Below are 10,978 nucleotides of genomic sequence, written 5' to 3' on the forward strand. Positions count from 1 at the left end.
CACTTAGAAATGACATAGAGACAAAACCCATGCTGAGATTTTTATTCAAGTCTCAACTTAATGATAGAAATGCTTTACCAATTTACATAGCACTAAAAACACCTGTTGTATGCATATGACAAGAAAATGGCAAAATAGGCTGCAACTACATGAGATCTCAAGAGCTTTTAAGGGCAGTTTTCAATCTGTACAGCTATTCCATTAATTATGCAAGTTACTGAAAGCGGACACTATGGGGAGACAAGAGTGCAAGGTGTTTTAACTCCACAGCAATTATTATTTTAGACAAAACTGCAGATATTTGCAAACAAGGCCATAAAAAAGTAGGTGGACCTCAGCTGGAAAACAGTTTTAAGTGACTCAATTAATGGCTTTACATTTCAGACTGGATTAACTGGATCGAGACCAGATAATTAAAAAAATATCTAACATAAAAGACTCACAAACAGTACTTTATCACCCTCACAATGCCATACACACAGACAAGTGGCCCTTGTAATGTTTTGTAGGCTTTATACAAAAAAAGTAAGCCAACGGATGTGAGCAAGGGTCGCACAAAATTAGCGAAAATTTTACGTCATGGCTCCATTTCCCCACAAGAATCATCAGTTTACATCTCATACTAAGCCAGCCTAAATTCTGGTCAGAAGTGCTGAAAAATGTACTCATTCAACATACATATAATATGAAATAACGAAGGAAGAGTTCATGTGGTAGAAAGAACAAAGCAGCCAGGAGCAGGGGTGTGGGGCGGGGGTCCAGGACGGGCCGAGTGTCGTATAAAAGGAAAAGTACATTTCAGAAAACAAAAGAGTGTCGCCACAAACTATCACACTAATAAGCTTTCCTTTTTACTGTGATAAATAATGGACCGAACAGTTTGAGCATCGGGGCCTTCTGGTTTGATATCGTCAAAGTACAAAGTGTCCAAAACATCAACATCGACGTAACAGATACTGTAGGAAATGCTGGGTGTGTGTTGCAACGTTGTTGGGCCAGGAGCACTGTGTGACATCAAACAAAGAGGCCACCGTCTTTAGCACTTGGTCCACTGCAGTGGTGGTTCAGGGTCTTTCAGCTTTCGACAGCAGGCGGTTCCGTCTCCGCGGAGAAGGAGTTTTCTGCTTCTTCGTACGTGTGTTGTTCAGCAGGGCTGTCGGGGCTCCGTCTAAAGAGAAAGTACGTCATCAGCCACAACCGCTGCTGCGCTGAAAGCGCGGCGTATCAAACAGGGGGGATACGCTTAGTCATGGTTAGCAAATGGTTTTACAAAAAATGGTTCTGCTTAAACCCACAGTAAATATGGCACTTTCTGAGGAGGTTCACTTGCCCGTGCTAAGTGCAAATAGAGCAACAATACTGTATATTGCTTCACATGGGACGTTCACCTGTTTGGACTTGAAGCGGACTCGTCATTATTCTCCTCCTGGGCAGGCGATTTTGGTTTTTCTTCTACCTCCATATCATTCTTTTTCTGTTCCGAGTCCCCATTCACTGGAGCGGAGTCTAGAAAATGCAAATTTAGGTACAAGATGAGAAAATATACAAAAATGGAGGAGCCCAGATGGTGGCAAACTGCAAGGTTTTTACCTGTGTTTTGTGTCTCCTCGTTATCTGCTGGGTCCTTGTGCTCTGTTTTAGGTTTAGCTGCCACCTCCGGCTTACCCACAAAGCGAAGTTTTAACTTGTTGTAGACATCACTAGCTTTTTCCATGACCGCAGTGCTGGCTTTGTACCGCCGAATCTACAGTCCGCACAAGTAAAAAGAAAGAAGTTGAGAATGGAGAAAGTCATTTAAAGGAGAATAATACAGTGCAGCACTGACACCCGCCTCCAGTTTGCAACAAACAATGTGAACAGAAAAAGTGAGGCTGATACACAATATTTATCATCTTGTAAACACACATTGTGGAGGATTATTGTATCATCCAACCAATCCATACTCAGCAAAGGAGCCTTTACTGTACAGTCAAGTGTAATTAAAACACCAAGTTTTAATTGGGACGTCATGTTCTGTATGTTTTAAATTATTTTAATTATGTGGGTTATACTGTGTTCATGCAAGATCAGTTTGCAAACATAAAAAAAAGGAAATAGTCAATCAATAGAGAGAAAATGCACCTTTTTCAGTGTGGCAATAACTTCAGCGTTCTTATGGAGGATCTGGCTGGTGACAGGCACGGCCTCCAGTTCTTTCAGGGCTTGTAGACACCGCTCAATGTCCTAAAAACACACGCGTACATTAACGACAAGTAAAATCTAAATCAAGTGAAAAGTGCATTAGCTACAGTCATAGAGGTCACTTACTGGGTTGTCCACTTTGAGTGCAAACTTTATATCAGAGTGGAGTTTCTGCAGCTTTTCTTCCGGCGATGGTTCTGCATATGGACACACAAAGTGACCGTCAATATGCTGCGCTGACTTAACGCCATTAACACGATTGATCTCTGTGTGAATGTGTCCACCTGCTGCTGCCGTGCTTGTGAAAGTGAGTGTGACTGCATGAGAGACTGACCCTTTTTCTTTTCCACTTTCTTCTCCGGCGGCCTCTCTGGTTTGCGTTTAGGTTTTTCAGCCTTAGACCTGAGAGAGGAGGAACTCGGTGATCTGTGCACATTAAATCTTAATGACGTTCTTCTAATGAGGTTTGCATACCGTAGTCTGTTCCCCATTGTGCACTCACCTCGCTCTCGACTTCTCCTCTGACCGTCTGGCTTTCTTCTCTTTTAGCTCCTTCTCCTTTCTTTCTTTTCGCTCCTTCTCTTTCTTTATTCTTGCCTTCTTCTGGTTGTCAGGCTTCTTGGATGATTTCTTTACCTTTGGATGGGAAAAGCACAAGAAACTGCACGTGTCAAAAGCACCAACAATCAACTGCAGTACTATGATTTTAAATAAATCAAAATGCAACAGATGATTTTCCATTTAGAGGATCTTTGTTGGTAGGCAACGGTACCTCAGACGGTGGGGGAGAATCTGAGTCTGAGGGCGCAGGGATCGGGGGTGGAGGGGGTTTCTTGGACTTCTTCAGCGGGTGATCGTCTACACCTTCGTCTGAGCTACTGCTGCTGTCACTGTCGCTCCCTTTTTTACCCTTTTCTTTGTCTTTCTTCTTTTTCTCCTCTTCCTCCTTCTCTCTCTCGCGTAGCCTGCGGAGCTCCTCGGCCTCCTCCTTTTTCCGGCGCTCCTCCAGCTCTCGCCTGCGTTCCTCGTCTCGTTTCTTCCATTCGCTGATGCAGTCGGGTTCACTGTCACTGTGAAATAAACAGAGCTCCCTTTTAGAACAGGCTGAACTCACATTATAGTATTTAATGAGTGGTGCATAAACAGGAAAAACGTCCTCAGAGCAGTTCGACCTGTCGCTGTCGGAGGACGATGAAGGAGCTCGTTTTGCCGGGGCGGGTTTGGGTTTCCGTGCACGAGGCTTTGGTGCAGGCTTCTCTGTGGATGCGAAGAAGTAAGCACAGAGCACGTTGAAATCTTTCCTTTACTACCAAACAACACTCATCTCTACAATTCTGGATAAAGCTGAAGCTGATAAGTCTTAAACAAACTGAAGCCACACCTTTCTTGCGTGCCTGTGGTCCCTTCCGGGGAGGCGGATCTGAGTCTGATTCAGACTTTGAGCCGGACTGGGATTCAGAGCCGGACAGAGCTGGTCGAGGCTTCTCGTCCTCTGAGTCGCTGTCCACTACTTTCTTCTCTGACGCGGATCCTGAGTCTGAATCGGAGTCAGACGAAGCCTTCTGCAGCATCACAGAGGAAGGAGATTTGGAGTCGGAGAGAAAGAAGGAAATCACAAACTGCCATGAAAAAAACCCCCCAAACAACTCAAATCCTTTCAGTGTGCAACAGGACTGATGGTTCACCTTTTTCTTCCCTCTGCCTCCTGCTTTCTTCCCACCTCTTCCACCAGATTTCTTCTCTGGAGTAAAATCCTGTTGGAAGAAAACAAATGTTTGACATTTTTGTAATGTAATGTAGTGGATTTAGCACTTTGAAATGAAGAACTGCTAGTCAGCGTCTGAAAGCTCATTCCGATTTTAAATTCAGAATTGAAATCATGACGCCCCTACACAACAGTCGCACCATGTTATGTGTGCACTTACTTGGTCACTGTTCTTCCCGGAGTCAGACTCTGAAGGGGTGGGTTCTGATTCAGAGGGGGATCCGCTCTCCTCGACATCTCGGTCACTGGACGAACCCCGTGCCTTTTTTGGAGGGGGAGGCCGCTAAAATAGAAAAGCATGAAAACAGACAAAGTGAACTTAATCAACTTTGTAACTGCAGTCATTTGTTTTCAGACACCTGACAAGGTTGCATTAATCATGGCTCAACGTTGCATTTGTCGTTGCTATGATGACGAAAACAAGAAGCTACTAGTAATTAGCGGTCTGTTTTGTTACCTCCTGATTTCATTCTTATCTAAGCAGAAAAACTTGCAGTGAATATCCAAACACTGCAAATCGTTCTGGTAACACTGGTGCTGCTGATGCCGCTTGTGGTCAGAATCACAATACTTTATTGATCCTTGAGGGGAAACTGGGTTAGTTGCAGTTTCTCCCATTGTACACCAGTCAAAAAATACAAAAGGAATAAGAAATATCTTAGAGAATATAACTGTATAATAGTATTGAGATAAAGAATGCAATTTTATATCAAGCTCAAAAACACAGTTACAGTGTGATCTAATGAGTTAATGATTTATTGATCAAATCACTGAACAGCCTGTTTAGTTTAATCAGTGATTTATTTATGCTGACAGCGAAATAAAATGACAATTACCTTTGCAGGCGGTGGCTTTCTCTTCACTCCTCCTCCCCTTCCTTGGTCGTCACTCCCAGAATCTGAGTCGACCTCACTTCCTGAGTCTGCTTTCTGAGGCACAGCGGCTTCTTCCTCATCCTCATCTTCATCACTTCCTCCTCCAGCGTTGTTGCCCTCGCTGTCAGATGAGCTGGCTGGCTGCAGAGGAACCACGATAAGGAGGTTAATGCAAATTCTCTCTCTTAAACACACTGCAGTCTGCAGAGCCTGTGCTCCATTCCAGCCTCTCACATGCAACCGCAGCATTTCTAATGAGTATTCTACAGCATTTTGGCTTTCCTTGATGTAGTGAACGGAAACATGGGGACAGAGATGCAGAAAAGCTTCCTGGTCAAAATTCAGCAATGGCTGTTGCAGTGAGCATTACACGTTAAACCAGTGGCCACCAGGATGCCTTAGTCTGAGGCATTTGTATAGCACATTTCAACAAATTCAACTATATTCAAAGTGCTTCAGGGTCCAGCAAAGACCTGCATATGAGTCCTAAAACAATGGACACACAAATCAGAGAAAGTTACCTCCTAAGTGTACATTTACAGTATTTTTTTAGAGTATGAGATGAGATAATGCTGAATTGTGGACGTTTCAGGATTTAGCATCTCTGATATCAAGGAAACTTACCACAGGCGGGCCACTGTAGGAAGCATGTGGATTGTTCTGGATCTCCCATAAACCCTCATTGAATCCCTTCCTTTTGTTGGGCTTTCCATAGCGCTCGCTGTACTTTTCATAGGCAAAAAGGTCCTTTGCTGCAAGGAATGCTCTGTGAAAGAGAAAAACAAAGAAAATGTGCAAAGTTTAATGTGATCATGAAGCAGGAAATTAAGGACGCTTTCCTCTGACTTCAGAACAGCAGAATGTGCCACCTAGTGACGGATCCATGTATTGCAGGTGCCATCTTGTCAAACAGATGGTGTCTGATGCCAGATCAGACATATCAACACATCTCTCCAAAACATACTGCACACTCAACGTGGCACCAGTCAATGTTTAACAGTGGACCTCCAGAAAAGAATAAAGCTTGAGGAAGGAGGCTGACAAGCAACGGTGAGAGGTAAAATAAGTGAATTTTGTGTCTGTCTCACACCAGTGCACTCAAGAGGAGATCAAGCTAACAAACAGATGAGTCAAAGGCCTAAAATTAAAACTTGCACAAACAATTCAATCATGCGTGACTGCACTACTACAACGAATTTCAGCCAGTTTTGGAATCAGACTCCCTCCTTTAAAATAGATTAAACAAGCAAAATGCTCTTGCAGCCATTAAAATTTTTACAGGTCTATGTATACCTTTAATTACTAAATTCAACAACTGGTCATATAGTACTCACGTTTCATGTGTGCCAAAGAAGAAAATTGGGATTTTATTAGGAGGTGGTTTCACGGCCCCATCAGCCACATCTTCAATCTGTAAACAAGCAAGACTTTCAGGTAAAAACCAAGAGGCACACACAACATGACACAAGTTTCTGAGATTCAAACATGATGTTGGCAGCATGTACTGATGTTAGTTATCTCTGGAAAAACAAAATGTTATAGGTTTAATTTCAAGTGATCACAGTTGTATGGATATATGGTGCACAATAGACTTTACACGGCGAAGATGGCTTCTTATCCAGACAGACATTGAGTTATCTCAAACGTCATTTAAAAAAATAACAGCGCTAGCTTCGGGGCTATCGTCTTCATTCAGATTAACGTTAGGCCAACAGCATTTCATGCAAATTAAGGTGCTCGTACACTGTCTGTGGGCCTGAAACGCAGCCTGACAGCCCTCCAACAATTAAGTTATGTATGTGTGTGATGGGTATCCATGTTAGACAGTGCCGAGGATACACAGAGAACCTTCTCCAGCGTCCCATGCACAGCAGCTCATCCCCTCCGCCCCTCCGGCTGTTGCTAACGATACTTGCTTACCCTGGCTGGCCAGTGGGGGTACCCCTTCATTTTAGCGAAGACCAGGTCTCCGGGCTGGAAGTTGTGTGGCATTGTCCCACTCGTCTATGCAGCCTGGATTTAAAACGTACTCAGCTGCGTAGCTTTTCTGTGTCTCTCTTCGTTTGCTTTTTTTCAGGTCGACACGAAACCTGGAAACGGTAGGGTTAGCTAGCAAGCTAACAGCATACTAACGTTACCGCGAGAAGAGACCGCGGAGTGAAGTCACTTAGAAGACACAAAACATTTCCGGTGATTTATCAATTTTAGTCTTCAAAATAAAGGACTTCCTACTCGGATAACGAAACATTGTCATGAAATAAAAATTATCCTTGCGATTAAATGTCGGTGCAGTAGATGGCTGTATGAAATAAAAATTCGTCTAATGTCACAAAAAAGTCCAATCCAATTATACATATTTGGACCCTATACAACATCACTATAACAATCTATCTATCTATCTATCTATCTATCTATCTATCTATCTATCTATCTATCTATCTATCTATCTATCTATCTATCTATCTATCTATCTATCTATTTGAGGTCATGCACCTTCTAATATTTCTCTCTCTGGCATGATAGACAACATAAATAGAAATCAACCTCAACAATCATAAATATTTTAAGGCAAAACGAAATTATTTTGTGCAAGATACCACTCACATCATTGTTAAAGCACATCAACTTTCATATGTTCCAGTGTCATTACACAAACACACACAAACATTGTGCCTTATGCAGCTCAATTCAGAAATTCAAAACGTAAAAATACTTTCAGGTGTTACTGACTTATTTTTTATTATGATTTTCTCCAAATAACCCTATGGCCATAAATGTTTCTGTACCAATATCACAAAATCCATATGAATGGGAAATGTCATGTTCATATTTCTTTGAATGTTGGTCTGTTAGATAAGTTATATGTATATATTTTTTAATTACTACATTATGTAAAGTTAATGACTTTTATTTGATACAGAAAATTATCCTTCGTTGTCAAACCGGAAATGAAATAGTGCCCTGTTGTGAAAAGCTTCACTGATCCGGATGAGGCAGCCTGATCATTTCCACGCGATACGACAACCCCAGCGGAAGTCCCGCCCCTCTTATCCTGTCATTGGCTGGCGTGCGACCAGTTTTCTATTCACCCAATGACAGATTATAATGTGGAAGGCTGCATTGACCTCCCCCCGGATTCACCTCTACTGAGAAGCCATGTTTCGCTCTCTGAGAAGCGTTCAGCAGTTTAACTGCAACCTCCTGACTTTACAAAGACTCAGCGTCAACTCGAAACTCCTCATCTGCACGTCCAGAATGGCCAGTTCGGAGTACAGGCTGGAGCGGGACACGTTTGGTGAGCTCAAGGTCCCGGCTGACAAGTACTACGGCGCCCAGACTGTCAGATCCACCATGAACTTCAAAATAGGGGGACCCAGTGAGAGAATGCCAATCCAAGTGATCAAGGCCTTCGGTATCCTGAAGAGAGCGGCTGCTGAGGTTAACAAGGACTACGGTCTCGACCCGAAGATAGCAGATGCAATCATCCAGGCTGCCGATGAGGTCTCAGCTGGTAAACTGGATGATCATTTCCCTCTGGTGGTGTGGCAGACTGGCTCTGGGACTCAAAGCAACATGAACGTCAATGAGGTGATCAGCAACAGAGCTATTGAGATCCTAGGAGGAAAACTGGGCTCCAAGGATCCAGTTCACCCTAATGATCATGTCAACAAAAGTCAGAGCTCCAATGACACCTTCCCCACTGCCATGCACATTGCTGCTGCCACAGAGGTCCACCACGTCCTTCTGCCTGGTCTGCAAACTCTGCACGACGCTCTGGCGGCTAAGGCTGAAGATTTCAAAGACATCATCAAGATTGGACGCACACACACTCAGGATGCTGTCCCCCTCTCGCTGGGACAGGAGTTCAGCGGTTATGTGCAGCAGGTGAAATACAGCATCGAGAGAGTGAAGGCTGCCATGCCCCGGGTGTATGAGCTGGCAGCAGGAGGCACAGCAGTAGGAACAGGACTCAACACCCGCATCGGCTTCGCTGAGAAAGTAGCTTCCACTGTGGCCTCTCTCACAGGTCTGCCATTCGTGACAGCTCCCAATAAGTTTGAAGCTCTGGCAGCCCACGACGCTCTGGTAGAGCTGAGTGGAGCGCTGAACACAGTGGCTGTCAGCATGATGAAGATCGCCAACGACATCCGCTTCTTGGGGTCAGGACCCCGCTCCGGCCTGGGAGAGCTCATCTTACCAGAGAACGAACCAGGAAGCAGCATCATGCCAGGCAAGGTGAACCCCACCCAGTGTGAGGCCATGACCATGGTCGCAGCCCAGGTAATGGGAAACCACGTCGCAGTCACCATCGGAGGCAGCAACGGACACTTTGAACTCAACGTCTTCAAACCCATGATGGTCAAGAATGTGCTGAACTCGGCCCGGCTGCTCGGAGACGCGTCCGTGTCCTTCACCAACAACTGCGTGCTGGGCATCCAGGCCAACAGGGAGAGGATCGACAAGCTCATGAATGAGTCTCTCATGCTGGTAACTGCGCTCAACCCACACATCGGTTACGACAAAGCAGCCACCATTGCCAAGACAGCTCACAAGAAAGGCTCCACGCTGAAGGCCGTGGCGGTGGAGCTGGGCTATCTGACCGAGGAGCAGTTTGACCAGTGGGTGAAGCCGAGTGAGATGCTGGGGCCAAAGTGAACTCTGACAACTCAAGAAACACTACAAAGCAAAGAAAAAATACATTTTTTACTGTGAGAAAAGTGTATTTTCATTTACATCAAAGCGGTTAAACTGCATGGACAAAACCCTCTCTCAACCCTGAACATCTCTTGTCTCTTAATAAACATTTTGAGAATCCTGTGCTGTTGTATGACACTGCTTCTTACTGTTTTGCATACTGGTAGTGTTTAAATTATACTGAAACTAAACAATCAGATCCAACAACTCAAATGCTCAAGGATGCTACATGACCCATGTATGACACTCATACACCTGTGGAGCAGTTGCACCTTTTACTCAATATCACAAGTATGTTCTGCAACAGTAAGATGAGTGTATATGTATACCAACTTGTTCATTTTGGGATTTTAAGTCTTAAATACTTTTTGACCATTAGTTGGTACCTTCAGGGGACTTTATGTGGTCACACTGTGCCATGCCAGTTGATTCAACATGCACTGCTGTACCTTGTGTGTTCTGGTTCATATGCCATTTGTGCAGCGCTCCAGTTCCATTTAATATATATTCATTAAAAAGTGAGTATATTCTAGTTTCTGACATTTGTTTTTCTTCATAATTTATGTTGTGCACACTTTAAATATGCAGTATCAAGACACAGAAGTCGTGTGTTCACTCAAATCCTTTATTATATACACCAAAGCTTACAACAAATGACCAACTGAATGGCAATTGAACAAATTTTAATTTTGTAAATATGTAAAACTAGTAAATATAATGTGACATGCAAGAGTTTTCTTGAGGCAGTAAAAACAAAACAACAACAAAAACCATTTGCTCCTCTTCTATTTGGTCCAGCTGACCTTGGGAATATCGTAATGTTCTGTCAGGTTGTCCAGGTGGCGATTGAAATCCTGCAAACAAACAGACATTTTTTGCTGACACTGTTCATGAATCTGAAATAATTTCAACGTGTATTCTACAGACATGAGTCCATGTTTTAAAACAACTTTAGTTTACTTAAAGTGTAAATGTGCTGTTTACAAGTTAGACAATACTGATATGCCAGGTCGGACATAACTTACCTCCACTCTGTGTTTGTGTGTCTTTGATGCTTTGTTCAAAATCCTCTCCATTTGCTTTAGGGGGAAAAAAAACAAACCATTTAATACAAAAGAACCTTCAAAAATATGGATTACCACTGTCAGTTAAACACTTAACTACCATTATACTACTAAAGAATGACAATATTCAAACACGGCAAACTCAACAAAATTCATGTCACTATTTGTGAGCGTCGGTGACAGCAGCTGAGGTTTCAGCTGTTACCAATAAATCACATGATAAAACTGCCTAGATGCTAGCCACTGCCTGCTGTAGCTCGAAATATTCAAACACGTAATAGCTATATGTTATTTTTCACCAGCATCCCATGTTTGTGGCCAGTAGACATGTTGATGAGCTGACCCCTAAAGAGAAGACACTATGTCCATGTTATGGTACTCTGTGTACATTATGTTGC

At 43.4% G+C, this 10,978-nt stretch overlaps 3 protein-coding genes and 1 long non-coding RNA gene across 4 annotated transcripts in view; 2 read left to right on the forward strand and 2 right to left on the reverse strand.

Annotated features, from left to right (window-relative positions):
• Positions 1-27: 27 nt before the first annotated feature.
• On the reverse strand, positions 28-7,972 carry hdgfl2 (HDGF like 2). Its single transcript, XM_070960491.1, has 16 exons — positions 6,742-7,972; positions 6,156-6,232; positions 5,446-5,587; positions 4,783-4,962; positions 4,107-4,229; positions 3,867-3,935; positions 3,563-3,743; positions 3,354-3,438; positions 2,954-3,251; positions 2,684-2,817; positions 2,516-2,583; positions 2,308-2,378; positions 2,122-2,223; positions 1,591-1,744; positions 1,389-1,506; positions 28-1,168 (listed from the first exon to the last, which is right to left on the reverse strand). The coding sequence occupies exons 1-16, from the start codon at positions 6,811-6,813 to the stop codon at positions 1,075-1,077; spliced, it is 1,968 nt and encodes a 655-aa protein (XP_070816592.1). The 5' UTR covers positions 6,814-7,972; the 3' UTR covers positions 28-1,074.
• Positions 7,973-7,977: 5 nt separating this feature from the next.
• Positions 7,978-9,639, forward strand: fh (fumarate hydratase). The gene has a single exon (XM_070960492.1). The coding sequence runs from the start codon at positions 7,978-7,980 to the stop codon at positions 9,475-9,477; it is 1,500 nt and encodes a 499-aa protein (XP_070816593.1). The 3' UTR covers positions 9,478-9,639.
• A 483-nt stretch (positions 9,640-10,122) lies between these two features.
• fam32a (family with sequence similarity 32 member A) overlaps positions 10,123-10,978 on the reverse strand; it is a 2,409-nt gene continuing 1,553 nt past the window's right edge. The window contains exons 3-4 of the mRNA XM_070960493.1: positions 10,542-10,595; positions 10,123-10,370 (exon numbers count right to left, since the gene is read on the reverse strand). Of these exons, the coding sequence (XP_070816594.1) occupies positions 10,302-10,370; positions 10,542-10,595 (123 nt within the window). The 3' untranslated portion in view covers positions 10,123-10,301. The remainder of the gene's footprint in view (positions 10,371-10,541; positions 10,596-10,978) is intronic.
• LOC139329884 (uncharacterized) lies at positions 10,300-10,617 on the forward strand. The gene is made up of 2 exons (XR_011602109.1): positions 10,300-10,428; positions 10,472-10,617. It is a non-coding gene; the product is annotated as an uncharacterized lncRNA (long non-coding RNA).

Source organism: Chaetodon trifascialis, chromosome 4, assembly GCF_039877785.1.
Source record: "Chaetodon trifascialis isolate fChaTrf1 chromosome 4, fChaTrf1.hap1, whole genome shotgun sequence".
NCBI lineage: Eukaryota > Metazoa > Chordata > Actinopteri > Chaetodontiformes > Chaetodontidae > Chaetodon > Chaetodon trifascialis.

What these genes read in the sequence shown, in the direction of transcription:
- hdgfl2 (XM_070960491.1), bottom strand. Translation starts at nt 6,813, where the DNA reads ATGCCACACAACTTCCAGCCCGGAGACCTGGTCTTCGCTAAAATGAAG. An exon ending in GAGGCAGAGGGAAGAAAAAG is followed by an intron (nt 3,744 to 3,866) that starts GTGAACCATCAG and finishes GTGATGCTGCAG; the next exon opens with AAGGCTTCGTCTGACTCCGA. An exon ending in CACTCAAAGTGGACAACCCA is followed by an intron (nt 2,224 to 2,307) that starts GTAAGTGACCTC and finishes GTGTGTTTTTAG; the next exon opens with GACATTGAGCGGTGTCTACA.
- fh (XM_070960492.1), top strand. Translation starts at nt 7,978, where the DNA reads ATGTTTCGCTCTCTGAGAAGCGTTCAGCAGTTTAACTGCAACCTCCTG.